This window comes from Oncorhynchus masou, chromosome 23 (genome assembly GCF_036934945.1).
Source record: "Oncorhynchus masou masou isolate Uvic2021 chromosome 23, UVic_Omas_1.1, whole genome shotgun sequence".
In the NCBI taxonomy this organism is placed as follows: Eukaryota; Metazoa; Chordata; class Actinopteri; order Salmoniformes; family Salmonidae; genus Oncorhynchus; species Oncorhynchus masou.
Window position 1 is genome coordinate 18,628,325 of NC_088234.1, and position 27,425 is coordinate 18,655,749.

General features: G+C 40.6%; 1 protein-coding gene and 1 pseudogene across 4 annotated transcripts; both read left to right on the forward strand.

The window, feature by feature from the left end:
* On the forward strand, nt 1-15,002 carry LOC135510499 (uncharacterized). 4 transcript variants are annotated; one of them, XM_064931488.1, is made up of 3 exons: nt 1-40; nt 11,382-11,451; nt 12,038-15,002. In XM_064931488.1, exons 2-3 carry the CDS (start codon nt 11,441-11,443, stop codon nt 13,647-13,649), a joined length of 1,623 nt encoding a protein of 540 aa, XP_064787560.1. In that variant the 5' UTR covers nt 1-40; nt 11,382-11,440; the 3' UTR covers nt 13,650-15,002. The 4 variants fall into 4 exon arrangements, with proteins under 4 accessions (XP_064787560.1, XP_064787563.1, XP_064787561.1 ...); XM_064931491.1 differs by having other exon boundaries at nt 13-52; XM_064931489.1 differs by lacking the exon at nt 1-40 and adding an exon at nt 10,789-10,983.
* LOC135510073 (uncharacterized) lies at nt 14,580-27,222 on the forward strand (annotated as a pseudogene).
* The last annotated feature ends 203 nt before the right edge of the window (nt 27,223-27,425 follow it).

A 27,425-nucleotide genomic window follows, 5' to 3' on the forward strand; every position in this document is an offset into this window, starting at 1 on the left:
CTGACTGCAGAACTGAGTCAAAGCATTTCCTGGCACAGAGGTAAGTTTAAAGGTACAATATTCAACCTGAAATATATTATCCCCAGCACCATAGTGTCTATATGTAAAAACAGTTTTTTTTGTGGTGAAAAAGATACAATTTAAAAAAAAGTTGAGTTAAGCCCCATGCACAAGGCAAGTTCAGGTGGTCCGGGCGTGCTGTCCTTGGTTGGACCACACATGTTGTCCTGTACTTGCTGTCTGGGTTGCTCCATGTTGGTCCGTGTCGGAGTTGGTCCGTGCACATTGTCTGGTTGGTCTGTGCGAGAGGATGAATAGGTTTTTATAGTTTATAAGGCTATGCTTGTTAACATAGAGGAAGGGTCATGTAGAATGAACAGTAACAGTCTAGGACAAGAAAGTGGATTTTTTAGAATATGACTGGGAGTTAATCACACAATGTACTGTATGAAGCTATATCATAAAAGTACAGTGTGGCAAAAAAGTATTTAGTCAGCCACCAATTGTGCAAGTTCTCCCACTTAAAAAGATGAGAGAGGCCTGTAATTTTCATCATAGGTACACTTCAACTGTGACAGGCAAAATTAGAAAAGAAATCCAGAAAATCACATTGTAGGATTTTTAATGAATTTATTTGCAAATTATGGTGGAAAATAAGTAAGCTTATATCGGGGATACTTATTAGTATATGTTACTTTGATATGGTTATTTAAGACAGATGGTTACTTACAGCAAAACTGTCTAGCAACCCAAAGGTTGCGAGTTCAAATGTCATCACTGAGATTCCAACATGGATTGTCTACTCAGTGAAAACAGGGTGATGAGGGAGTCGCTACTAGACATACAACCCGTAGCATGCGTGAAAAAGTAATATTTTAGGGGATTCCTCAGGACGCATCCCAATGATCCAGAAGTGGCAATCAGAGAGTTCTTGCAATCCGCCTTGAAACTTCCTCTAGAGACTAAACAAGGTGGTATTCCACCGAGGGTTACAGACTGAGGGTCCCTGACCTATCTTCGCAAAAATCTGAACACTACCAGCAAAAGGAGCTGAACAAAAGCAGGGGAAGGGAGCCTAAAGGGACCAAATTCGGTCTCAATTACCAATTTCCCCATGAGTTAAATTAAGATCTCAAGAGGCTGTATCCTGTGCAGAGGCAACAGAGGGAGAGGGGTAAGCGTGCCTTTCTCATTGTGGACAAACTCTTTATAGCTGGACAGCTCTTCTGAGACAGCTCCATAACACTATGGCTGTACTAAATTCTTCAGGGACGTCAGGTTACAGAAAAGTGGGTACTGTAAAAATATCTGAACTCTATCAAGTTCATATGCGCACACACACTTAATTACACGCTCGCTTACACATACGGATGCATACACACACACTTGATCTCTCTTTCTTCTCTCCCTCTATTGTCGAGACCTAATTTTATATGTTTTGTTTGTCTATCTTTTGTACGTCTTTGTCTACATGTTTATCTATGTTCACAATAAACAATGGGAAGATATCAGAATAGGGACGTTGGGGAATAATGACATATTGTACGGGATACATTTGTACTGTAGTGAAGCTGTTTCTAGAGTAATGCAAGGTCTCTTTCATAATGTGAAACGTCAATTGCCATGGAAATGCTGGGATGTGTTTTTCTATGAAAATTATGTTAAATGTAATTATGATGCAACTATGATGGTGATATGATATGGATTACAATTATCATCCTGAATATTAAGGCTATACTCACTTCATGTTACACACATAACCATGCAAATTGGCTGGGTTATTATTTATTTGGACATCACACATTATATTCTTACTCTTATCCAGACATCATATACACTCACTAAATCACATCCAATATCACAAACATCAACCTACTCAGATTTACTACACACATATCTTGACTACATTTTTTTATATCTGTGGCATTGGCTCACAGGCAAGGGAATAAAACTAATATTGCTTGAACCTGTTTCTTGAATTCTAAACATCAGACATTTGAAAGCTCTAGTTTTGACCTTCATAATACCTCTGATGGCAGTAACTTTACAAACACTAATTATGGTCAATTTTGACTGAGAAAAGTATATAGTTGTGGTAAGGGGTGAAATAAGTTATAAAGAGCCAGTTATAATTGTAACGGTTTAGCAGATTATTAAAAATAAGATCACTTTACATGGCTCAAAGAAAAGGAATATAACATATACTGTTTACAGAAAACTCACTCTACATCCTTAGAATAAGTTGTTGTAACGGATCTCCTCTTCATCTGAGGAGGAGTAGGAAGGAGGAATCAATATTCAATCATATTCAATCAATCCCTATACCAGTCTGCTGTTCCCACATGCTTCAAGAGGGCCACCATTGTTCCTGTTCTCAAGAAAGCTAAGGTAACTGAGCTAAACGACTACCGCCCCGTACCACTCACTTCCGTCATCATGAAGTGCTTTGAGAGACTAGTCAAGGACCATATCACATCCACCCTACCTGACACCCTAGACCCACTCCAATTTGCTTACCGCCCAAATAGATCCACAGACGATGCAATCTCAACCATACTGCACACTGCCCTAACCCATCTGGACAAGAGGAATATGTGAGAATGCTGTTCATCGACTACAGCTCAGCATTTAACACCATAATAACCTCCAAGCTCGTCATCAAGCTTGAGACCCTGGGTCTCGACCCCGCCCTGTGCAACTGGGTAATGAACTTCCTGACGGGCCGCCCCCAGGTGGTGAGGGTAGGCAACAACATCTCCACCCCGCTGATCCTCAACACTGGGTCCCCACAATGGTGCGTTCTGAGCCCTCTCCTGTACTCCCTGTTCACCCACGACTGCGTGGCCACGCACGCCTCCAACTCAATCATAAAGTTTGCGGACAACACAACAGTGGTAGGCTTGATTGCCAACAACGACGAGACGGCCTACAGGGAGGAGGTGAGGGCCCTCAGAGTGTGGTGTCAGGAAAATAACCTCACACTCAACGTCAACAAAACTAAGGAGATGATTGTGGACTTCAGGAAACAGCAGAGGGAACACCCCCCTATCCACATCGATGGAACAGTAGTGGAGAAGGTAGTAAGTTTTAAGTTCCTCGGCATACACATCACAGACAAACTGAATTGGTCCACCCACACAGACAGCGTCATGAAGAAGGCTCAGGAGCGCCTCTTCAACCTCAGGAGGCTGAAGAAATTCGGCTTGTCACCAAAAGCACTCACAAACTTCTACAGATGCACAATCGAGAGCATCCTGGCGGGCTGTATCACTGCCTGGTACGGCAACTGCTCCGCCCACAACCGTAAGGCTCTCCAGAGGGTAGTGAGGTCTGCACAACGCATCACCGGGGGCAAACTACCTGCCCTCCAGGACACCTACACCACCCAATGTCACAGGAAGGCCATAAAGATCATCAAGGACAACAACCACCCGAGCCACTGCCTGTTCACCCCGCTATCATCCAGAAGGCGAGGTCAGTACAGGTGCATCAAAGCTGGGACCGAGAGACTGAAAAACAGCTTCTATCTCAAGGCCATCAGACTGTTAAACAGCAACCACTAACATTGAGTGGCTGCTGCCAACACACTGACTCAACTCCTGCCACTTAAATAATGGGAATTGATGGGAAATGATGTAAAATATATCACTAGCCACTCTAAACAATGCTACCTAATATAATGTTTACATACCCTACATTATTCATCTCATATGTATACGTATATACTGTACTCTATATCATCTACTGCATCTTTATGTAATACATGTATCACTAGCCACTTTAACTATGCCATTTTGTTTACATACTCATCTCATATGTACAGTGCCTTGCGAAAGTATTCGGCCCCCTTGAACTTTGCGACCTTTTGCCACATTTTAGGCTTCAAACATAAAGATATAAAACTATTTTTTTGTGAAGAATCAACAACAAGTGGGACACAATCATGAAGTGGAACGACATTTATTGGATATTTCAAACTTTTTTAACAAATCAAAAACGGAAAAATTGGGCGTGCAAAATTATTCAGCCCCCTTAAGTTAATACTTTGTAGCGCCACATTTTGCTGCGATTACAGCTGTAAGTCACTTGGGGTATGTCTCTATCAGTTTTGCACATCGAGAGACTGACATTTTTTCCCATTCCTCCTTGCAAAACAGCTCGAGCTCAGTGAGGTTGGATGGAGAGCATTTGTGAACAGCAGTTTTCAGTTCTTTCCACAGATTCGTGATTGGATTCAGGTCTGGACTTTGACTTGGCCATTCTAACATCTGGATATGTTTATTTTTGAACCATTCCATTGTAGATTTTTTTTGAAGAACACCCTTACCTGCCGATCTATAAATGATTTCTCTGTAATCTAGCATGGGTAGGATGGTCATCTGAATCAGGGTTCGTTTGGCAGCTGGGGTGAAAGAGGAGCAATTACGATAGAGGAAACCATGTGTAGATTTAACTATAGACTGCAGCTTGGATATCTTCAGAGAGAAGAACAGTGTACCTTCTAGCCATACTCCCAAGTACTTGTATGAGGTGACTACCTCAAGCTCTAAACCCTCAGAGGTAGTAATAACACCTGTGGGAAGAAGGGCATTCTTCTTACCAAACCATAAGACGTTTGTTTTGGAGGTGTTCAGAACGAGGTTAAGGGTAGATAAAGGTTTTTAGACACTAAGAAAGCTTTGTTGGAGAGCATTTAACACAAAATCCAGGGAGGGGCCAGTTGAGTATAAGACTGTATCATCTGAATATAAATGGATGAGAGAGCTTCCTACTGCCTGAGCTATGTTATTAATGTAAATTGAAAAGAGAGTAGGGCCTAGGATTGAGCCTTGGGGTACTCCCTTGGTGACAGGCAAAGGCTGAGATAGCAGATTTTCAAACTTTATACACTGCACTCTTTAAGAGAGGTAGTTAGCAAACCCGGCCAAAGACCCCTCAGAGACAACAATACTCTTTAGCCACAAGAATGGAATGGTCTACCATATCAAACGCTTTGGCCAAGTCAGTAAAAATAGCAGCACAATATTGCTTAGAATCAAGGAAAATGGTGACATCATTGAGTACCTTTAAGGTTGCAGTGACATATACATAACCTGAGTGCTAACCAGATTGCAGACCCGAGAGAATACAATAGTGTATATACTGTACTCTATCATCTACTGCATCTTTATGTAATACATGTATCACTAGCCACTTTAAACTATGCCAATTTGTTTACATACCCTACATCTCAAATGTATATACTGTACTCTATACCATCTACTGCATCTTTCCTATGCCGCTCTGTACCATCACTCATTCATATATCTTTATGTACATATTCTTTATCCCTTTTCACTTGTGTCTATAAGGTAGTAGTTTTGGAATTGTTAGCTAGATTACTCGTTGGTTATTACTGCATTGTCGGAAGTAGAAGCACAAGCATTTCGCTACACTCACATTAACATCTGCTAACCATGTGTATGTGACAAATAAAATTTGATTTGATTTGATTTTGATTTGTTAAGAAAGTTGGAGATAGGCTTGGCAATTATAGGGGCAGCAACCATAAAGAAGAAGGGTCTAAACCATCTGACCCAGTTTAAGGAGCTCCTTTAGCACCTTGGACTCAGTGACTGCCTGCAGGGAGAAACTTTGTAGCGGGGCAGGGGAAAAAGAGGGAGAAGCATCAGGGATAGTTGCATTAGAAGGGGTGGAAGATGAGGAAATGTTGGAAGAGTAAGGGGGGCATGGCTGAGTCAAAAAGATATCCTGACTTAATGAAGTGGTGATTAAAGAGCTCAGCCATGTGCTTCTTGAAGTAACAACCATATCATCAACATTAAGAGACATGGGCAGCTGTGAGGAGGAGGGTTTATTCTCCAGGTCTTTATTAAACGTTTTCCAGAACTTCTTAGGGTTAGACCCACAGAGAGAGAACTGCTCCTTAAAAAGTAACTAACTTTGGCCTTTCAGATAGCCTGAGTGCACTTATTTCTTATTTGCCTGAATGATAGCCAGTCAGACTGAGTATGCGTGTGCCGAGCTTTTTGCCAAATACAATTCTTGAAGTGGAGTAGCTCTGCAAGATCACGGTTGAACCAGGGTCTGAACCTGTTTTTAATTCTTGGTTTCTTTATGGGGGCGTGTTTGTTAACAATACCACTGAAAATATAAAAAAGAAGGTTGGGGCGTCTTTGACAAAGGGGATCAAGCTGGTTTTATACCATTTTACAGAGGCCAGTTCATGAAGGAAGGCTTGCTCATTACATTTTTTTAGCAAGCGTCCATGACAAATCAGAACCGGTCGTTTCACTGAGCAGCCATTACGAACACAGGCTGTAAAACAGTGATCACTAAGGTCATTACAGAAAACACCAGACTGATAACTAACAGGATTATTTATGAGGATAACATCGAGGAGAGTAGCCTTTTCTGGGTGTTTGGAGTCATACCTTGTGGGATTGGTAATAATTTGAGAAAGATGTCGGGAGTCCCATTGCTTTAGGACTTGGTCAGGTGGTTTAAACATGTCCCAGTTTAGGTCACCTAGCAGGACAAATGCAGACTTAGTTTAAGGGACCAGGAGAGTGCTTAGGGCAGGTAGGGTACAGGCTGGTGCTGATGGAGGGTGATAGCACCCAGCAACAGTCAACAAAGAGCCATTTGAAAGTTTAATGCTTAAAACCATCAAATCAAATTGTTTGGGGACAGACTTGGTGGAGACAACTGAGCGCTGAAGGTGATACTTGGTAAAGATTGTCACTCCCCAACCTTTGGAAGAGCTGTCTTGCCAAAAAAGGTTATAACCAGAAAGGCTAACATCAGTATTCAAAACACTCTTCCTTAACCACATCTCAGTAATGACCAACACATCTGGAATGGAGCTGTGAATCCTCCCTTTCAATTGATCCATTTTACGTAATACACCTCTAGTGTTAACGTGCAGAAAACCCAGGCTTTTACGAGAGCAGAAATCAGTGAAGCAGATATCAGAGCACAAGTCAGAATTGGCGCTAGCAACAGTAGATGGGCAGGGTGTACATGCACATTTTCAGATATCATCAACAGTTATACAATCAAGGCACAACATAGTACAGGAGGAGCTCTGCAGTGCTGGTTTATGACATCTGAATGTGTATCAGATGGCAACAAGATCTTAAAAACACATTTTGCCTGTGCTTAGCTCTATTCCATTTATTTTTTACACTGAACAACTCCCTAGTCTTTACTGGTGACAAACATACCCATAGCATGATGCAGCAACTACCATACCTGAACATATGAAGAGTGGTACTCAGTGATGTGTTGTATTGGATGTGCCCCAAACATAACACTTTGTATTCAAGACATAAAGTTATGTAATGCCACATTTTTTGCAGTTTTACTTTAGTGCCTTATTGCAAACAGGATGCATGTTTTGAGATATATTAATTCTGTACAAGCTTTTTTTTACTCTCTCAAATTGGTCAGTTTTGTGCCATAAATACAATGCTGTTGATCCATCCTCAGTTTCCTCCTATCACAGCCATTAATTATCTAATTGTTTTAAAGTCACCATTTGCCTCATGATGGAATCCCTGAGCGGTTTCATTCAACTGAGTTATGAAGGACAAATGTATCTTTGTAATGACAGGGTGTATTGATACACCATTCAATATGTATTTAATAACTTCACCATGCTCAAATGGATATTTTTACCCAGCTACCAATAGGTGCCCTTCTTTGCGAGGCATTGAAACACCTCCCTAGTCTTTGTGGTTGAATCTTTGTTTGAAATTCACTGCTTGACTCAGGGATCTTACAGAATATTGTATGTGTGAGCTACTGAGACGAGGTAGTCATTCAAAAATTATTTTAAATGCTATTATTGCACACAGAGTGAGTCAACGCAACTTATTATGTGACTTGCTAAGCATATTTTTTACTCCTGACCTTATTTAGCTTTAACATAATAAAAGGGGTTGAATACTTATTGACTCAAGACATTTCAGCTTTTCATTTTTTATAAATTTATAGAAAATTCTAAAAACACAATTCCACTTTGACATTATTGTGTATTGTGTGTTGGCCATTGAATTTAATACATGTTAAATTCAGGCTGCAACACAACAACATGTGGAAAATGTCAGGGTGTGTGAATACTTTCTGAAGGCACGGTACATTCATTGAATACCTGGGTGAAAGTGAGTTGTTGCTCTTGTTGTTTGTATTGTTATTATTGGGTTATCTATTTTATATGTTCAGGTGTTTACATGTGTATGTTCATGTTTACATTGACATTTTTACAGTCGGTACTTCATTCATTCATCATTTATTAATTACTTTCTAAACATTAAACACACTCGGAGCTAAAAAAAAAATGATGTTGTGTGAATTTGTACATTCATATTTTAACTTCAAATAGCTAGGTTGACTGGACAAGGAGTTTAGTTTGCTGAACTTATTTAGCCTCAACTTTTCAACAATTCAAATTGTGTTGGGGGTTTCAAAAAAATAAATAGATATATTTGGATCATTTGTGAGGGATTGTTAGGATTTGTTCCTTTTGTCCTTGTCAATCATTGGCTCATTGGTGAAATTAGCATTATGACTATCTTTAATTAAATCATTCAAAAGCCTTTATTAATGCAATTGCAGACAGAAGTTGACAATCAGGAACATATCACTCATGTGTCCGAGTAAGTTCTGCACCAAACAAAAGGTCTTCATTTGTTTTGTTAACCTGTTGTGACTAGGGGGCAGTATTTTCATTTTTGGAAAAATGATGTTCCCGTAGTAAACGGGATATTTTGTCAGGACAAGATGCTAGAATATGCATATAATTGACAGCTTAGGATAGAAAACACTCTAAAGTTTCCAAAACTGTAAAAATATTGTCTGTGAGTATAACAGAACTGATATTGCAAGCGAAAGCCTGAGTAAAATCCAATCCGGAAGTGACTCATGTTTTGAAAGCTATGCGTTCCAATGCGTCCCTATAGAGCAGTGAATGGGCTATCAACCAGATTACTTTTTCTCCGTATTCCCCAAGGTGTCTGCGCATTTATGTTGAAGAATATCCGTAAGCGGCTGCATTGCGCAACTGGTCACCTGATGGCTCCCAGAGTGATTTTCGCGTAAAAAACAGAGGTAGCCATTATTCCAATCGGTCCTACTGAAAAAAAAACAATTGTCCCGGTGGATATATTAATCGAATAGATATTTGAAAAACACCTTGAGGATTGATTATAAACAACGTTTGCCATGTTTCTGTCGATATTATGGAGCTAATTTGGAATATTTTTCGGCGTTTTAGTGACTGCAATTTCCGGGCGATTTCTCAGCCAAATGTGAAGAATAAATGGAGCTATTTCGCCAACAAAAATAATATTTTGGGAAAAAAGGAACATTGGCTATCTAACTGGGAGTCTCGTGAGTGAAAACATCCGAAGCTCATCAAAGGTAAACGATTTAATTTGATTGCTTTTCTGATTTCCGTGACCAAGTTACCTGCTGCTAGCTGGACAAAATGCTATGCTAGGCTATCAATAAACTTACACAAATGCTTGTCTAGCTTTGGCTGTAAAGCATATTTTGAAAAGCTGAGATGACAGGGTGATTAACAAAAGGCTAAGCTGTGTCTCAATATATTTGACTTGTGATTTTCATGAGTAGGAATATTTTCTAGGAATATTTAAGTCCGTTGCATTATGCTAATTAGTGTCCGTTGATGATTACGCTCCCGGACCCGGGATGGGTAGTCACTAGAGGTTTAACGAAAGGCTAAACTGTGATTTCATGAATACAATTTTTTTTCTAGTAATATTATTTGACTGTGGCACTATGCTATTCAGCGTTGCTGATGACAATTATCCCGGATCTGGTATGGGTGGTTCAGAGAGGTTAAACCCTAAGTCTAGCCCTGGTGACGTTACTACCTACGTCATTACCTTTTTACGCCTGAGACCAAAACCATGCCTACAAAGCTATATAAACAACTGCTTTTAGTGTTATCTAAAAACTTAGCAGTGAACGTCCACTCCCCAAAGTAGATTTATTGTAGAATGTTTGCCTAGTCTTATCTTATAGAGAGAGAGAGAACTAGAAAACAACTGTGGAACAATTCTAAACCTCTATAATGAAAATATATATTGTTAATCTGTAGTCTAGGACCCTATAAATGTAAGGAGGGAGGGGTTTTATAACTCCCCTTCTATTAATACAATATAAGCATAATCAATTATTCTAATACATCAAGCATTTTGGTACAACCCTTATCGTGACCCCTAGGTGAACCCAATAGGATCATGAAAAAAAATGTTGAGTTTTACAGCAGCCTTTCTTCAACATAAATTACTTATCGTTCCATATTATAGTTAATCCCATTTAAAATTTATAGTACTAGAAATCATAACATATTTTCCCAACTCATTAATGTAAAATGTTTATTCCAAGTTGCCTACTGTCATAACTCTCCTGTGGTGATCTGAAGGATCAGGTTATAGTGGGTACGCTCTACAGTGCCCTCTCTCCCCCACAGAGGTGGAGGTGAGCGCTTTATGGCGGTTGAAAAATACTCTACTTCTGGGCTCTGTAGTATCGAGATTGAAATGTGACTGTTTAGCACAGAGCGACACCTGGACATCAAAGGTATTTGATGTCCAGGTGTATTTCTTGTTGTATAAAATAAATGATTGAGTATAGGAATACTTTTGGAAAGATACCAATGTGATCTTAGTTTTCATAGTAACTAGGATCAGTCATTGGCCACGCTCCCGTGAGCACAGACATTACACTGCGTCATGGAACACCCCCTTTCTTCTCCAGTATGAAACCCACTTCCGACAAAATGTACATTAGACCAGAAAAGATGGAAGCTGTCGCTACATGTTGAAATGTTTGGCAACTCTACCAAAAGATAAGACAAGAGAACGTGGAGATCATTCCCACGTTGAAACGTCTAAGAAATCTACGAACTGAAGAATAATTACGCAGACTGCAGCTGTTTAAGTACTTTTTCTGGTAAACAAAACCGGTCAAATGACCGAATGGTACTCTGACATATCCGTTATAACAAGCTACAACAACGAAAGACTTTGATCACTGGTGGACAAACCAGAGATTTTCTGATGATTGACTATCCAGCAGAGGGACCAGCGATCGCAGTGAGGGACAACATAGGCTACACTCGTCAATATGTCATTTGCTATTTATTTTCGAATGAGCGGTTGTTCATGTTCAAAGTATATGCATTTCCATGAGTGTAGTGTAGTCGACGTAATGATAATATAACGGTCTTCACATTTAATGACAGCAAATGCCACGACACTACATTAAACTTACAAATGCAGTGAAACCAGCTACCTTGTCTTTTTAAGTTGGCATGAAAGTATACTAACATTCCTGCTTTCTGTTTACAGAGCTTAATCACCGGTCAACTGTATCTTCCTTGAGTGGATCACACAACCAAGAGACCATCATGGCAAGCAAGTGAGTCTCAGCAGATTTCATTGTTATTACAAATGTTATTGAATGTATATTTTTTTTACTTCTAACCTTCCACTACTCTCAACCCCTCCCATCTATTTCTGAATACCATCCAGATTGATTTATATTTGCCATATATTTTTAACTGTTCTGTTTCACAAACGTTTTGTACCTATATACATTTTACAGACAGATTGAACGTTTTATAGATTATTGATGAATGCAAACCGTACAAATCTATTTTCCGTTTTGTCAGACCCAGGTTAAGCCTAACTCTGGTCTAAAATGCATTCTGAATGGAGAATCTCCATTGAAAGTGTTGTTTTTTTGTTAAGGAAAAGGCTTAATCTGGATCTGGAAAACCCGTCCCCACAGTCCACTTGATTTGATAAGTGCCATTGGTTGAAAGCTATATGACATTTTAAACAAAACAAATTGCCTTATTGGTAAAGTCTTCATCTTTTTGCCCTCTGATCTCTGAGATCTCTCAGAGAACTTATGATTCTTCCTATACAGTAAAACAAAATTATAAAGTACATTTTATATTATATTATATTATAACATATGTTAATTTATTTCCCATGATTAGAGACACATCGTCAAACATTCAAGACATGATTGCAAGTAACCTTATCGACGAAGGACCTCCTGCAAGGTATCAGCTGGAAACAAAGAAACAGAAGCTAGATGATGAAGGCCTGCTCAGAAGATGGACCTTTGGAGAGAGAGATTCCACCAAGGTTAACAGAACCGTTCTGATAGTGGGAGAGACAGGAACAGGGAAGTCATCTCTCATCAATACCATGGTCAATTATTTCCTGGGTGTAAAACAGGAGGACAAAGTCTGGTTTGAGATTGTGGAGGAGGAAATAGAGGATGATAAAAAGTCTGAAAGTAAAAAAAAAACTGAAAGTGAAACTACAGGGATTACTGTTTATGAGGTATTTTGGTTTGAGGGATCTAAATTGCCATACTCTCTCACCATCATCGACACTCCTGGGTATGGAGACACCAGAGGGATTCAAGAAGACCAACTAATCGCTAAAAAACTATTTGAGTTGTTTAGATCTGAATACGGAGTCCATCAAATTGATGCTGTTGGTTTAGTGGTGAAATCAAGTGCAAATCGACTCACTGTTGAACAGAAGTACATATTTGATGCAATTTTGTCCTTATTTGGCAAAGACATGGAGAAGAACATCGTGGCCCTCATCACACACTCAGATGGTTTTGAACCTACTGATGCTCTACAGGCCTTAGAAGATGCTCAAGTCCCCTGTGCAAAAGATGACAGCAATCAATCTATTTATTTCCTATTCAACAACTCTCAAAGAAAGAGTGTCACCTCTGTGAAAGCAACCCAGGCCAAGAAAGAAGAACGTATCTTGAAGAATTTATGGGACGTATCAGAGGAGAGCATGAATGAATTCACAGAGTTCCTGGGTAGAATTACACCTCAAAACGTGAAGATGTCTGAAGGAATTCTGAGAGAGCAGAAACACCTGGAGGTGTGTGTCAGCAGCATACGCAAGCAGGTCCACCTGATTGATCTGAAACAGAATGAAATCAAGCAGACTCAAGAAGCACTCGATAAACACAAGAAAGACATGGAGGAAAACAAGGACTTTACATATACTGTTGACGAGAAATACAAAGGAAAGGCAGATACAACAGACGGTGAGGCTACCACCTGCACAGTCTGTGAGGAGAACTGTCACTATCCAGGCTGCTGGTGGGTCAAAGATCTCTCATGGTGTACTGTGATGAAGAACTATCACTGCACAAGGTGTACTGGGAAATGTCACTACACTGAACATGTCAAAGAAAAGAAAAGGTATGTTTTTATGACCAGGACGGTTATAAGGACGAATGAGAAATTGAAAAAGAAATATGAAATCATTGAGAAAGCGGCTGGGGAGAAAGAGACTCTGATCAGCAGACTTCAGTCAGAGTTGAAGCAGTTCACATCTGAGAAAGCCCGACTGGTGGAAGAATCATACCAGTGTGTCATCAACCTTGAAGAGAAAGCCTTAAAGACCAGCTCACTGTCCACTGCTCAGCATCTGGACTTCCTGATTGAGAAGGTGAAGGAGACAGGAAACACAGAGAAGGTTCACAAACTGGAGAAGATGAAGAAGAGAGCTGAGGAGGAATACAAGGGAGCTTTAGATTACTTTAAAGCTGGTATGAAGAAACATTGAAATCATCTCTTACAGAAGTACTGAGATAGTAAAGCAAAAAAATAACATGTGAAAAATAAACATGACCGTAGGATAGAAAAGAGATGCTGGGTGGAAATGAAAGTTGTTCTTCTTAATTATTTTTCTCTTCAAGAAATAATGTACATTTAATGTCAACTACATAATGTGTTGTATGAGAATAACCAATGCTATTTTTTGTTTCTTAATCATAACCTCAGATGATGGATACCTGCCTACATTAATAACACTTTCTTCAATAGCTTGCATATATGGCATTCTTTGTAAATAAAACACCCACAAATGGGGAGATTAATGAAGAAGTTCAGAGAGAACACAAACAACTGGAGGCATTTGGCAGCATCTTACGTGAGTGAATCCACATGACTGATCTGAAGCAGGATGAGATCAAACAGACTCTAAACAACCATGGAGGAACGCAAGAAAGACATGGAGTAAAATAAGGACTTAACATATACTGTTGAAGAACATTACAAAGAGAATGTCCCCATAGAATCACCATGGTGGTATTAAACTAAATGTGTAGTATTCTGCAGTCTGTGAGGAGAACTGCCACTTTCCAGGCTACTGGTGAGTTATCGTGTAGTGTGATGAATAACAAACAATGCACTTTGTATAAAACTAAATGTCACTACACCAAGCATGTCAAATAATACAAAATGTATGTTACCAAGAACAGATCGGTTCTCAGGACATGTGAGGAATTTAAGAATAGGTTTGAAATCAATAAGAATGCAGCTGTGGAGAAGGGGGGTCTGATCAGTAGACTTCAGACAGAGTTGGAGCAGCTCACACCGGAAAAAGACAGACTGGTGGAGGAATCCTATCAGTGCTTCATCAAAATGGAAGAGATCATATTTTAAGGCTGTCTCACTGTCCACTGCTCTGCATCTGGACTTTCTGATTGTGAAGATGAAGGAGACAGGAAACAGAGAGATGGTTCAAAAACTTGAGGAGGTGAAGAAGAGAGCTGAGGAACACAAGGGAGTTGGGGATTTTATTAACGCTGGTGTGAGTAAAGGGTGGAATCATCTCCAGGGAAAGTAGTATTGAAACATATAGTAAAGCAAAAACAATGATGTGGATGTATGTTACATGTATGTAACCTATATACATGTATTTATATACTTTTTTGTCACTGGAATTGCATTTTATCCGATAGTATCATTGATTATCTTCATCAAAATGTATGGGAACCTAAAAATCAAAAATCTTTCAGAATATATTTGTTGTGAAGTATTTCTCACATACTGTTGATAGGGAACCCTGAAACATTTGTGCATGTGGTCTAGATGTTTCCACTAAGAAATATATTAAATAAATCATCACAAGTGAATTATATACGTTCTGACTCTTTTTATATTGTCACTGTCTAAGCTTTTAACTGCCATAATTTGACCCATTTTTCTAGTGATTCACCAAACCAGGCGTATATGACTTTGATTACATCAACACTGAAAACAACAACAACACTAACAGATAATAGTTGGGGTTTGTAGTATTTTGTGAAAATTGAGACTGATGAGACACCTAGTGGAATGTATTGGATGTTCACTATACCAGACAGTATAACATTATTGTAATATGGAGAACTGAGGACGTCAGTAAGATATTTCTGAAGCTCAACATTGTCGTCTCTGAATTTCAGCTGTCTCTGACTGGAATAGAGGGGTAATGTACCTCCTATTGTGCAGTACACCGTGTGTCTGGTTTGTTGACATTATTCCTAAATGCTTCTGCTTTTAGCTGTAATTGACTGTCATACTTTTGTAGTTCCTCCACACAACCAACTGGATGTGACAGAAGTTACTAAAATTGATATATCGCTTTTCTAGATATGTTCAGGGTTGGGTAGGTGACATTTGAAATGTAATGCGTTACAGTTACAAGTTACCTGTCCAAAATTGTAATCAGTAGCGTAACTTTTGGATTACCCAAACTCAGTAATGTAATCTGATTACATTCCACTACTTTTAGATTACTTTCCCCCTTAAGAGGAATTAGAAGAAGACAACAATGTATATTGCCAAATGATTGACATTTATTGCAGGATAAATCAATGTTAAAGTTTACATAGCTGACCATATATGGATGTTAAATGTTACTTTATGGGTTGGTTATGTAGGTTTCTTCTAACCTATCGCTTTCTACTACATATAATAATACGATTAAATTATATCTTTACATTAAAAAAAAGAATTCCAGTCATTCCAATAAATTATATACCCCTTGATCTTCAAGAGTAGGACTTGGAAATGTGGATGTATAGAATTGTTTTACCTGAGCATGACCCCAAAACGAAGGACTTATTAGCCAGCCCTACTCTGTTGTTTATGATTTTGTTGTCATGGAGGACTGATTGGGCTCAATGATTCAAGTTGAAAAATAAATGCTGTGTTCATGGAATGGCATGCTTTGCCAAGAGTGTGCAAGACTGTCATCAAGGAAAAGGGTGGTTACTTTGAAGAATTCAAAATCTAAAACATATTTTGATTTGTTTAACACTTTTTTGGTTACTACATTATTCCTTATGTGTTCTTTCAAAGTTGTGATGCATTTTCTATTATTCTATAATGTAGGATAATACATGGATGTAGCAACTACAGATTGCCTCTCTCAGTCTATCAAAAGTGTGCAAGTTTGAGCATGTGTCCATGAGGCCTATTGATTTTTTTGATTAATCAGCATGAATTAGATTGAGCAATAAAAGCCCCACTGTTATTCCATAGGCTTGGATCCGCACTATGCAGCTGTTGAAAGAGCGCATTTCCACTGGCTGTCCACTGGTTTCAGAAACAATGATTGATAGGCAGTTTAAACTTCTTGAATTCAAACATTATTGGGTTCAAATACACATTTAGATTTGTGAACAGCCATCCACAACAACCACAATCAGTAAGGCGCAAATAACTAAATGAGAGCAGCAGTGTGATTCACATCAATGTGCTATGTAGAGATCAATAATAAGTGATATCCGTATCGCCGTAGACTACAACACTACTGTCATCCTGACCTCCAAGCGTTTATTCAAGTTGGATCATCTTTGGATGCCGACAGCAGTCACACCATTGGAACACACATCTTGGACTGTCGCCTACAAAAGTTTATTCCTGCTCTTTCCCCGGGATCCATCAAAAAATTGGTGTGTCATCATAGTGGTCTCTGATTTGTGGTCAGACTCGCTCAGGTGGGTCAAACTTAAATGTGCACCTTTTTTCAATGCTGATTTGAATGTCATTGAGAAAACAGAGAAAGATATGTTTTTTCTCGCAACCATCCTTTCTGAATTTAAAAGTAATCCACGATGTAATCATCTAGTTTTTCAAAAGTATCGGTAATCTGATTACGATATTTTTGCTGGTAATGTAACGGATTACAGTTACTGTTTTTTTGTAATCCCTTACATGTAATAGGATTACATGTAGTCTGTTACTTCCCAACCCTGCATATAGGCTACTGTTCTAATCATTCAATCATGAATTTGTTAATATCACTACACAGCATACAAGTCATTCATGTTTTGAAATCAATCATTTTAGTTTTCAAGTGAATTGACAAAGAGAGCCTTGAATAATTATCCTAAACAATATATGCACTGCAATTGCATTCAGGAATGCATGTGACTGTTTTTAGTCTTTGCAGTTATAAAGGCTTTACCTTTTTTTCTTGTTAGAACAGACTCGGTTACATTTCTAATTTATTTAGTATGGTTTACACTGTTCCAAACAGACAGATTTATTTTGTTATAATGTAAGCCTCCACAACTAAGTCAAATGTCTTCCATTCATCAGACTTCCCCTTTCCCTCCTGAGACACCAGTAAACATTCCTCTATTTCAAGCTTATTTTTCACATCATCCGCATCCATTATGTTGTCACATGTGTTATGGTATTGGAGTTTGTTATAACCAATTTATTGATTTGATTATGATATGCGTTTAGCTCCTATTGGTCACGTATGTGATGCATTCGTGTCATATGAAGAGAGCAAGGGTTGAAGGAATAGGGAATGTTTTTCGGTAACAGGGAATGGATTTCGGTAACAGAACTTTTCAGTCAGAGAAGGCAAGAAACATGAAATTGCTGTAAATATGTTGCTGCTTCAGCACCATGGATAGCGCGATAAACCAGGTTGCTATGCTATGGTCCCTAGTCGCTGCAGCAGGGAGGAGAGAGAGAATGTGTGCAAGTCACACAGTCACTCGCTGTCATTTTTTTTGACACAGCAAGTCAGAGCCTGGCACAAATCCATTTCCATCGGGCTCCCTCTTGAGTCATGTGTCTCTTCATTATTTCATCAAACAGTGTGTGTAGTTGATTTTATTACAACACATAGGCCTAGGGTGTTTTTATAGGCCTATAGAAAAATACAAATGTTTTAATTTGATTGGTCGAAAGAATAGTTGACTCGCGGACGACCAAGACCGACAGCCCTGCTCCTGATACATTGCAGGCTTACCCGGTATTGAAGGCTTAGCTTGACATTCTCAATGTCATGTACCTTTTTGGTATATTGTAACAGATGTCTCTTTTCATTCATAAAATGGCCGCTGCACAGTTTTGATTTATAGTTTTTTTTTTAAATAAAGAAAATACATATAAAATACAAAGATTTAAAAAACTGGCTGAGATTGCACAATAAGTCGACTTAATTATATTGTTTCCGTATTATTTCAATTTTGGGTCGCTACTTTTGACAGAAACACAGTGGGGAGAACAAGTATTTGATACACTGCTGATTTTGCAGGTTTTCTAACTTACAAAGCATGTAGAGGTCTGCAATTTTGATCATAGGTACACTTCAACTGTGAGAGACGGAATCTAAAAGAAAAATCCAGAAAATCACATTGTATGATTTTTAAGTAATGAATTTGCATTTTATTGCATGACATAAGTATTTGATAAATCAGAAAAGCAGAACTTAATATTTGGTACAGAAAACTTTGTTTGCAATTACAGAGATCATACGTTTCCTGTAGTTCTTCACCAGGTTTGCACACACTGCAGCAGGGATTTTGGCACACTCCTCCATATAGACCTTCTCCAGATCCTTCAGGTTTCGGGGCTGTCGCTGGGCAATACGGACTTTCAGCTCCCTCCAAAGATATTCTATTGGGTTCAGGTCTGGAGACTGGCTAGGCCACTCCAGGACCTTGAGATGCTTCTTACGGAGCCACTCCTTAGTTGTCCTGGCTGTGTGTTTCGGGTCGTTGTCATGCTGGAAGACCCAGCCACGACCCATCTTCAATGCTCTTACTGAGGGAAGGAGGTTGTTGGCCAAGATCTCGTGATACATGGCTCCATCCATCCTCCCCTCAATACGGTGCAGTCTTCCTGTCACCTTTGCAGAAAAGCATCCCCAAAGAATGATGTTTCCACCTCCATGCTTCACGGTTGGGATGGTGTTCTTAGGGTTGTACTCATCCTTCTTCTTCCTCCAAACACGGCGAGTGTAGTTTAGACCAAAAAGCTCTATTTTTGTCTCATCAGACCACATGACCTTCTCCCATTCCTCCTCTGGATCATTCAGATGGTCATTGGCAAACTTCAGACGGGCCTGGACATGTGCTGGCTTGAGCAGGGGGACCTTGCATGTGCTGCAGGATTTTAATCCATGACGGCGTAGTGTGTTACTAATGGTTATCTTTGAGACTGTGGTTCCAGCTCTCTTCAGGTCATTGACCAGGTCCTGCCGTGTAGTTCTGGGCTGATCCCTCACCTTCCTCATGATCATTGATGCCACACGAGATGGATCTTGCATGGAGCCCCAGACCGAGGGTGATTGACCATCATCTTGAACTTCTTCCATTTTTTATTTTTAATATATTTATATAAAATAAAATAAAAACTGTTTTTTTTGTGTTGTCATTATGGGGTATTGTGTGTAGATTGATGAGGGGGAATAAGGCTGTAACGTAACAAAATGTGAAAAATGTCCAACGGTCTGAATACATTCCGAATGCACTGTACATAAGATGGTACATCACCCAGAGACTAAGTCTGCTCCTCAAGAAGTTTGACGCCCACAGGATGTCATATGTAAAACATTTATAGTTTTGTGGAGGTGCCTTACATGTTACAGACAAAGGTAACTACAAGTTTTTTCTTGAACATGTTATGTTTTGTTATAACACACTTTTTCATTAGGTTGTATAATTTAAGGCATTTAGGTAGATTGCCTTTTTTTTAATAGTTGCATTGTAATGTGTGTTTTTCAGTGTGTTCCTTTATAGCCCTCATCCTCGATCTGTACCTTCCCTTACTTTGGCTCTATCAGTGATTTTCCAATTTACCTTTTGATTTATGAACAGAATTGTTATATGAACTCTGCAGTTGCGGGGGGTCTAAGAGGTGGACATTAAGCTGCTATGAGTCCTATGAGAAATACATCTGGTATGTCTTTGACACCTACATCAGTCAGGTAAGGGACACTTCACTTTTAAAATCTAGGATATACTGTACCACCACAAAAACCATGCTACTCCCTCAACATGCATACCATCCCTAGTTATAGTTGAATGGATTGCTTCTCCTCTCTTACGGCTCAATTCAAATCTATTTGAACAAGATTGGAGTTTTAGGTAAATCTAACTTAAATTTTAAGAAGATGCTGGTGTGCTTTATTTGCTAACTTGTGTCTGTTTAAAGCTATAATCGTTAGTTCCTACATCCATTTTGGAAAAATGTATGTTATATACCCATTGATTCTTGAATAATAAAACGTATAAATGCCTCATGAGCTTAAGGATTCTAGCTTTAATGAGGTGTAATTGTCAAATTTGGAAGGCCTTTAGGTAAATCATTCTTATTCCATTAATGTAGGTATCTGCACAGGAAATGTAAGTTAACAAATGTGAACTATCTTTTTGTATCTATGTGGTCCTATTTTATCCATGTAATTCACGTGATTCAACTTCTCCATATGGTAAAACATTCCACTCTTCAGAAATCGCAGTGAACCTACAGTGCCGTGAGAAAGTATTTGCACATTTTCTAATTTTCTCTGCTTTTGCATATTTTTGATACTGAATTTGATCAGATCTCTATCCAAAACCTAATATTGGATAAAGGTTAACTGAGTGTACAATTACATACTTATTTAATAAACAAAGTTATGCAACACCAAACGCTCCTGTGAGAAAATATAATTGCCACCTTACACTCAATAACTGGTTGTGCCACCTTTAGCTGCGATGACTCCAACCAAATTCTTTCTGTAGTTGATCAGTTCCTCATGCCACTGTGGGGGAATTTCAGCCCACTTTTCCATGGAGAACTGCTTTAACTCAGCAACATTGGTGTTTTCCATGCATGAACTGCACATTTTGTGTTTCAGATGATTGTCTTGCTGCATGACCCAGCTACGCTTCAGCTCACATTTTTTTTTTACATTTTATTTAACCTTTATTTAACTAGGCAAGTCAGTTAAGAACAAATTCTTATTTTCAATGACAGCCTAGGAACAGTGGGTTAACTGCCTGTTCAGGGGCAGAATGACAGATTTGTACCTTGTCAGCTCGGGGATTTGAACATGCAACCTTCCGGTTACGAGTCCACCACTAGGCTACCCTGCCGCCCCATCCATAAGGATGACCTGACATTCTCCTGTAGAATTATCTGACACAGAGCAGAATTCATGGTTCCTTCTATTAATGCAAGTCATCCAGATCCCGAGGCAGCAAAGTATCCCCAAACCATCACACAACATCACCATGCTTGACCGTTGGTATAAGGTTTTTACTGTGGAATGCAGTGTTTGGTTTTCATCAGGAAAAATGGGATCCATGTTGTCCAATAAGATATACTTTGACTCATCTGTAACGAGATAATCACTGACATGATGTCAGCTGGTCCTTTTGAGGCATGGCTGAAATGCAGTGGAAATGTTTTTGGGGGATTCAGTTAATTTGCATGGCAAAGAGGAACTTTGCAATTAATTGTAATCCATCTGATCACTCTTCATAACATTCTGGAGTATATGCAAATTTGCATCATACAAATTGTGTCATTCTCAAAACTTTCGGCCACGACTGTAGGTTATATTACATAGAAGTGTAGGCTACACCTACATGTACGTTTTATATTCATTATTATAATCATCCACTTCGTTACATATGCATTATTTGAAACGAGCATCGAGGACCAGCCGTGAACAATGTTTTTCTAACAAAAATGCCTCACGCATGCCAAAACCACGTTCAATGTGCACTGTCGTTTTACAGTCAACCGCTTCAGCAGTGTGTGCCACCAGGAAGCTATGATGATAACGTTACATAACAGCTATTTGACAAGTCCTTAAGTGTCTTCTGCTTTTTTTCTACAATGTACTATAACCTTAAATGCTGTATAGACCTCCTTTATCTTTGTTTCCTTAAAGCACATGTGTGAAACAGATGAGTAAAAACGTGGGATATTGTCATATATGCAAAAAAGCGTGCTGAATTTTGTCTCATGTTTGTAGCAGGAAGCCTTATCAATAATGCATCATGCAATATAGGCACTACACCTGAGATGGACCAAATGGAATAGGTTGAAAATATCTCTCTGGTGGCCCAGTTGACCTATTTTATGAAATGCCATTGGAATTTGTTACAGTATATAATCACTGCCTTCTACTCAGGTTAGCATAGGGCTAAATGTTATGTCATGTGGACAGCTAACATGTAGTGTTTGATCACATGCAACTACATCAATGATGGAGAAACAGTTTAAACCTAAACATTTTCTAATGTTCTCAAGTATGGCGAGGGATCCAAGAAGACCAACTGATCTCTGAAAAACTGTTGGAGATGTTTAGGTCTACCAATGGGATTCATCAAATGGATGCTGTGGGTTTAGTGGTGAAGGCAACTGAGAATTGACTCAATGACAGACAGAAGTACATCTTCGATGCAGTTTTGTCTATATTTGGTAAAGACATGGAGAAGAACATTGTGACCCTTATCACACACTCAGATGGGAGGCCCCCAAAGAATGCCCTTGAAGCTATTACAAGAGCAAACGTTCCCTGTGCCAAAAATGACAGGAATCAACCTGTTCATTTTGCATTCAACAGCTGTCAATGTGAAGTCTTTGATGAGGATGATGAGGATTGTGAGGAGTATATGTCTAGTCAGAAGACATCCTGGGACAAGGGAGCAAAGTCCATGGACAAGTTTTTAAACTATAAAATAGAACCGAAAAATGTGAAGATGACTGAAGGAGAACGCAAACATCTGGAGGCGTGTGTCAGCAACCTACGCGAGCGGATCCACATGGTTGATCTGAAGCAGGATGAAATCAAGCAGACTCAAGAAGCACTCAAGGAACACAAGAATGACATTGAGGAAAACAACAACTTTACATATACTGTTGAAGAGCCGTACAAAGAAAAGGTTCCTACAAAAGTGGGGAATGCAACTACCTGCACAGTGTGTGAGGAGAACTGTCACTATCCAGGCTGCTGGTGGGTCAGTAATCTCTCATGGTGCAGTGTGATGAAGAACAACTACCTGCTTAGTGTGTGAGGAGAACTGTCACTATCCAGGCTGCTGGTGGGTCAGTAATCTCTCATGGTGCAGTGTGATGAAGAACAACTACCTGCACAGTGTGTGAGGAGAACTGTCACTATCCAGGCTGCTGGTGGGTCAGTAATCTCTCATGGTGCAGTGTGATGAAGAACAACTACCTGCACAGTGTGTGAGGAGAACTGTCACTATCCAGGCTGCTGGTGGGTCAGTAATCTCTCATGGTGCAGTGTGATGAAGAACAACTACCTGCACAGTGTGTGAGGAGAACTGTCACTATCCAGGCTGCTGGTGGGTCAGTAATCTCTCATGGTGCAGTGTGATGAAGAACAACTACCTGCTTAGTGTGTGAGGAGAACTGTCACTATCCAGGCTGCTGGTGGGTCAGTAATCTCTCATGGTGCAGTGTGAGGAAGAACAACTACCTGCACAGTGTGTGAGGAGAACTGTCACTATCCAGGCTGCTGGTGGGTCAGTAATCTCTCATGGTGCAGTGTGAGGAAGAACAACTACCTGCACAGTGTGTGAGGAGAACTGTCACTATCCAGGCTGCTGGTGGGTCAGTAATCTCTCATGGTGCAGTGTGATGAAGAACAACTACCTGCACAGTGTGTGAGGAGAACTGTCACTATCCAGGCTGCTGGTGGGTCAGTAATCTCTCATGGTGCAGTGTGATGAAGAACAACTACCTGCACAGTGTGTGAGGAGAACTGTCACTATCCAGGCTGCTGGTGGGTCAGTAATCTCTCATGGTGCAGTGTGATGAAGAACAACTACCTGCACAGTGTGTGAGGAGAACTGTCACTATCCAGGCTGCTGGTGGGTCAGTAATCTCTCATGGTGCAGTGTGAGGAAGAACAACTACCTGCACAGTGTGTGAGGAGAACTGTCACTATCCAGGCTGCTGGTGGGTCAGTAATCTCTCATGGTGCAGTGTGATGAAGAACAACTACCTGCACAGTGTGTGAGGAGAACTGTCACTATCCAGGCTGCTGGTGGGTCAGTAATCTCTCATGGTGCAGTGTGATGAAGAACAACTACCTGCACAGTGTGTGAGGAGAACTGTCACTATCCAGGCTGCTGGTGGGTCAGTAATCTCTCATGGTGCAGTGTGAGGAAGAACAACTACCTGCACAGTGTGTGAGGAGAACTGTCACTATCCAGGCTGCTGGTGGGTCAGTAATCTCTCATGGTGCAGTGTGAGGAAGAACAACTACCTGCACAGTGTGTGAGGAGAACTGTCACTATCCAGGCTGCTGGTGGGTCAGTAATCTCTCATGGTGCAGTGTGAGGAAGAACAACTACCTGCACAGTGTGTGAGGAGAACTGTCACTATCCAGGCTGCTGGTGGGTCAGTAATCTCTCATGGTGCAGTGTGAGGAAGAACAACTACCTGCACAGTGTGTGAGGAGAACTGTCACTATCCAGGCTGCTGGTGGGTCAGTAATCTCTCATGGTGCAGTGTGATGAAGAACAACTACCTGCTTAGTGTGTGAGGAGAACTGTCACTATCCAGGCTGCTGGTGGGTCAGTAATCTCTCATGGTGCAGTGTGATGAAGAACAACTACCTGCTTAGTGTGTGAGGAGAACTGTCACTATCCAGGCTGCTGGTGGGTCAGTAATCTCTCATGGTGCAGTGTGATGAAGAACAACTACCTGCTTAGTGTGTGAGGAGAACTGTCACTATCCAGGCTGCTGGTGGGTCAGTAATCTCTCATGGTGCAGTGTGATGAAGAACAACTACCTGCTTAGTGTGTGAGGAGAACTGTCACTATCCAGGCTGCTGGTGGGTCAGTAATCTCTCATGGTGCAGTGTGAGGAAGAACAACTACCTGCACAGTGTGTGAGGAGAACTGTCACTATCCAGGCTGCTGGTGGGTCAGTAATCTCTCATGGTGCAGTGTGAGGAAGAACAACTACCTGCACAGTGTGTGAGGAGAACTGTCACTATCCAGGCTGCTGGTGGGTCAGTAATCTCTCATGGTGCAGTGTGAGGAAGAACAACTACCTGCTTAGTGTGTGAGGAGAACTGTCACTATCCAGGCTGCTGGTGGGTCAGTAATCTCTCATGGTGCAGTGTGATGAAGAACAACTACCTGCTTAGTGTGTGAGGAGAACTGTCACTATCCAGGCTGCTGGTGGGTCAGTAATCTCTCATGGTGCAGTGTGATGAAGAACAACTACCTGCTTAGTGTGTGAGGAGAACTGTCACTATCCAGGCTGCTGGTGGGTCAGTAATCTCTCATGGTGCAGTGTGATGAAGAACAACTACCTGCACAGTGTGTGAGGAGAACTGTCACTATCCAGGCTGCTGGTGGGTCAGTAATCTCTCATGGTGCAGTGTGAGGAAGAACAACTACCTGCACAGTGTGTGAGGAGAACTGTCACTATCCAGGCTGCTGGTGGGTCAGTAATCTCTCATGGTGCAGTGTGATGAAGAACAACTACCTGCTTAGTGTGTGAGGAGAACTGTCACTATCCAGGCTGCTGGTGGGTCAGTAATCTCTCATGGTGCACTGTGATGAAGAACAACTACCTGCTTAGTGTGTGAGGAGAACTGTCACTATCCAGGCTGCTGGTGGGTCAGTAATCTCTCATGGTGCAGTGTGATGAAGAACAACTACCTGCTTAGTGTGTGAGGAGAACTGTCACTATCCAGGCTGCTGGTGGGTCAGTAATCTCTCATGGTGCAGTGTGATGAAGAACAACTACCTGCTTAGTGTGTGAGGAGAACTGTCACTATCCAGGCTGCTGGTGGGTCAGTAATCTCTCATGGTGCAGTGTGATGAAGAACAACTACCTGCTTAGTGTGTGAGGAGAACTGTCACTATCCAGGCTGCTGGTGGGTCAGTAATCTCTCATGGTGCAGTGTGATGAAGAACAACTACCTGCACAGTGTGTGAGGAGAACTGTCACTATCCAGGCTGCTGGTGGGTCAGTAATCTCTCATGGTGCAGTGTGATGAAGAACAACTACCTGCACAGTGTGTGAGGAGAACTGTCACTATCCAGGCTGCTGGTGGGTCAGTAATCTCTCATGGTGCAGTGTGATGAAGAACAACTACCTGCTTAGTGTGTGAGGAGAACTGTCACTATCCAGGCTGCTGGTGGGTCAGTAATCTCTCATGGTGCAGTGTGAGGAAGAACAACTACCTGCACAGTGTGTGAGGAGAACTGTCACTATCCAGGCTGCTGGTGGGTCAGTAATCTCTCATGGTGCAGTGTGAGGAAGAACAACTACCTGCACAGTGTGTGAGGAGAACTGTCACTATCCAGGCTGCTGGTGGGTCAGTAATCTCTCATGGTGCAGTGTGAGGAAGAACAACTACCTGCACAGTGTGTGAGGAGAACTGTCACTATCCAGGCTGCTGGTGGGTCAGTAATCTCTCATGGTGCAGTGTGATGAAGAACAACTACCTGCTTAGTGTGTGAGGAGAACTGTCACTATCCAGGCTGCTGGTGGGTCAGTAATCTCTCATGGTGCAGTGTGAGGAAGAACAACTACCTGCTTAGTGTGTGAGGAGAACTGTCACTATCCAGGCTGCTGGTGGGTCAGTAATCTCTCATGGTGCAGTGTGAGGAAGAACAACTACCTGCACAGTGTGTGAGGAGAACTGTCACTATCCAGGCTGCTGGTGGGTCAGTAATCTCTCATGGTGCAGTGTGATGAAGAACAACTGCTGCACTGTGTGTACTGGCAAATGTCACTACACCGATCATGTCAAAGGATATAAAATGTATGTTGCAAAGACCAGGCAGGTTACAAGGACATTTGAGGAATTGAAAAAAAAGTATGAATTAGAGAAAGGGAATGTGATCATCAGACTTCAGGCTGAGTTGGAGCAATTCACTCTCCAGAATGCCACACTGGTGGAGGAATCATACCAGCACCTCATCAAACTGGATGAGATTGCTTTGAAGTCCCTCTCTCTGTCCGCTGCTCTGCATCTTGGCTTCCTGATTGACAAGATGAAGGAGACAGGAGAAACAAAGAAGGTTCAGAAACTGGAAGAGATGAAGAAGAGAGCTGAGGAACACAAGGGATCTTAAGATTACTTTAAAGCTGGTGTGAGTAAAGGGTGGAATAACTTATGGGGAAAATAAAACTGAGACATAGTAAAGCAAAGAAGTTGTTGAAAAGAAAAAAGGAGTGCTGTTGTTATTCAGGATTTTTCTATTCAAGTTCTCTGTGACATTTTATAGACACACTCTTATACTCCTATACACCCCAACACACACACACACATATGAAG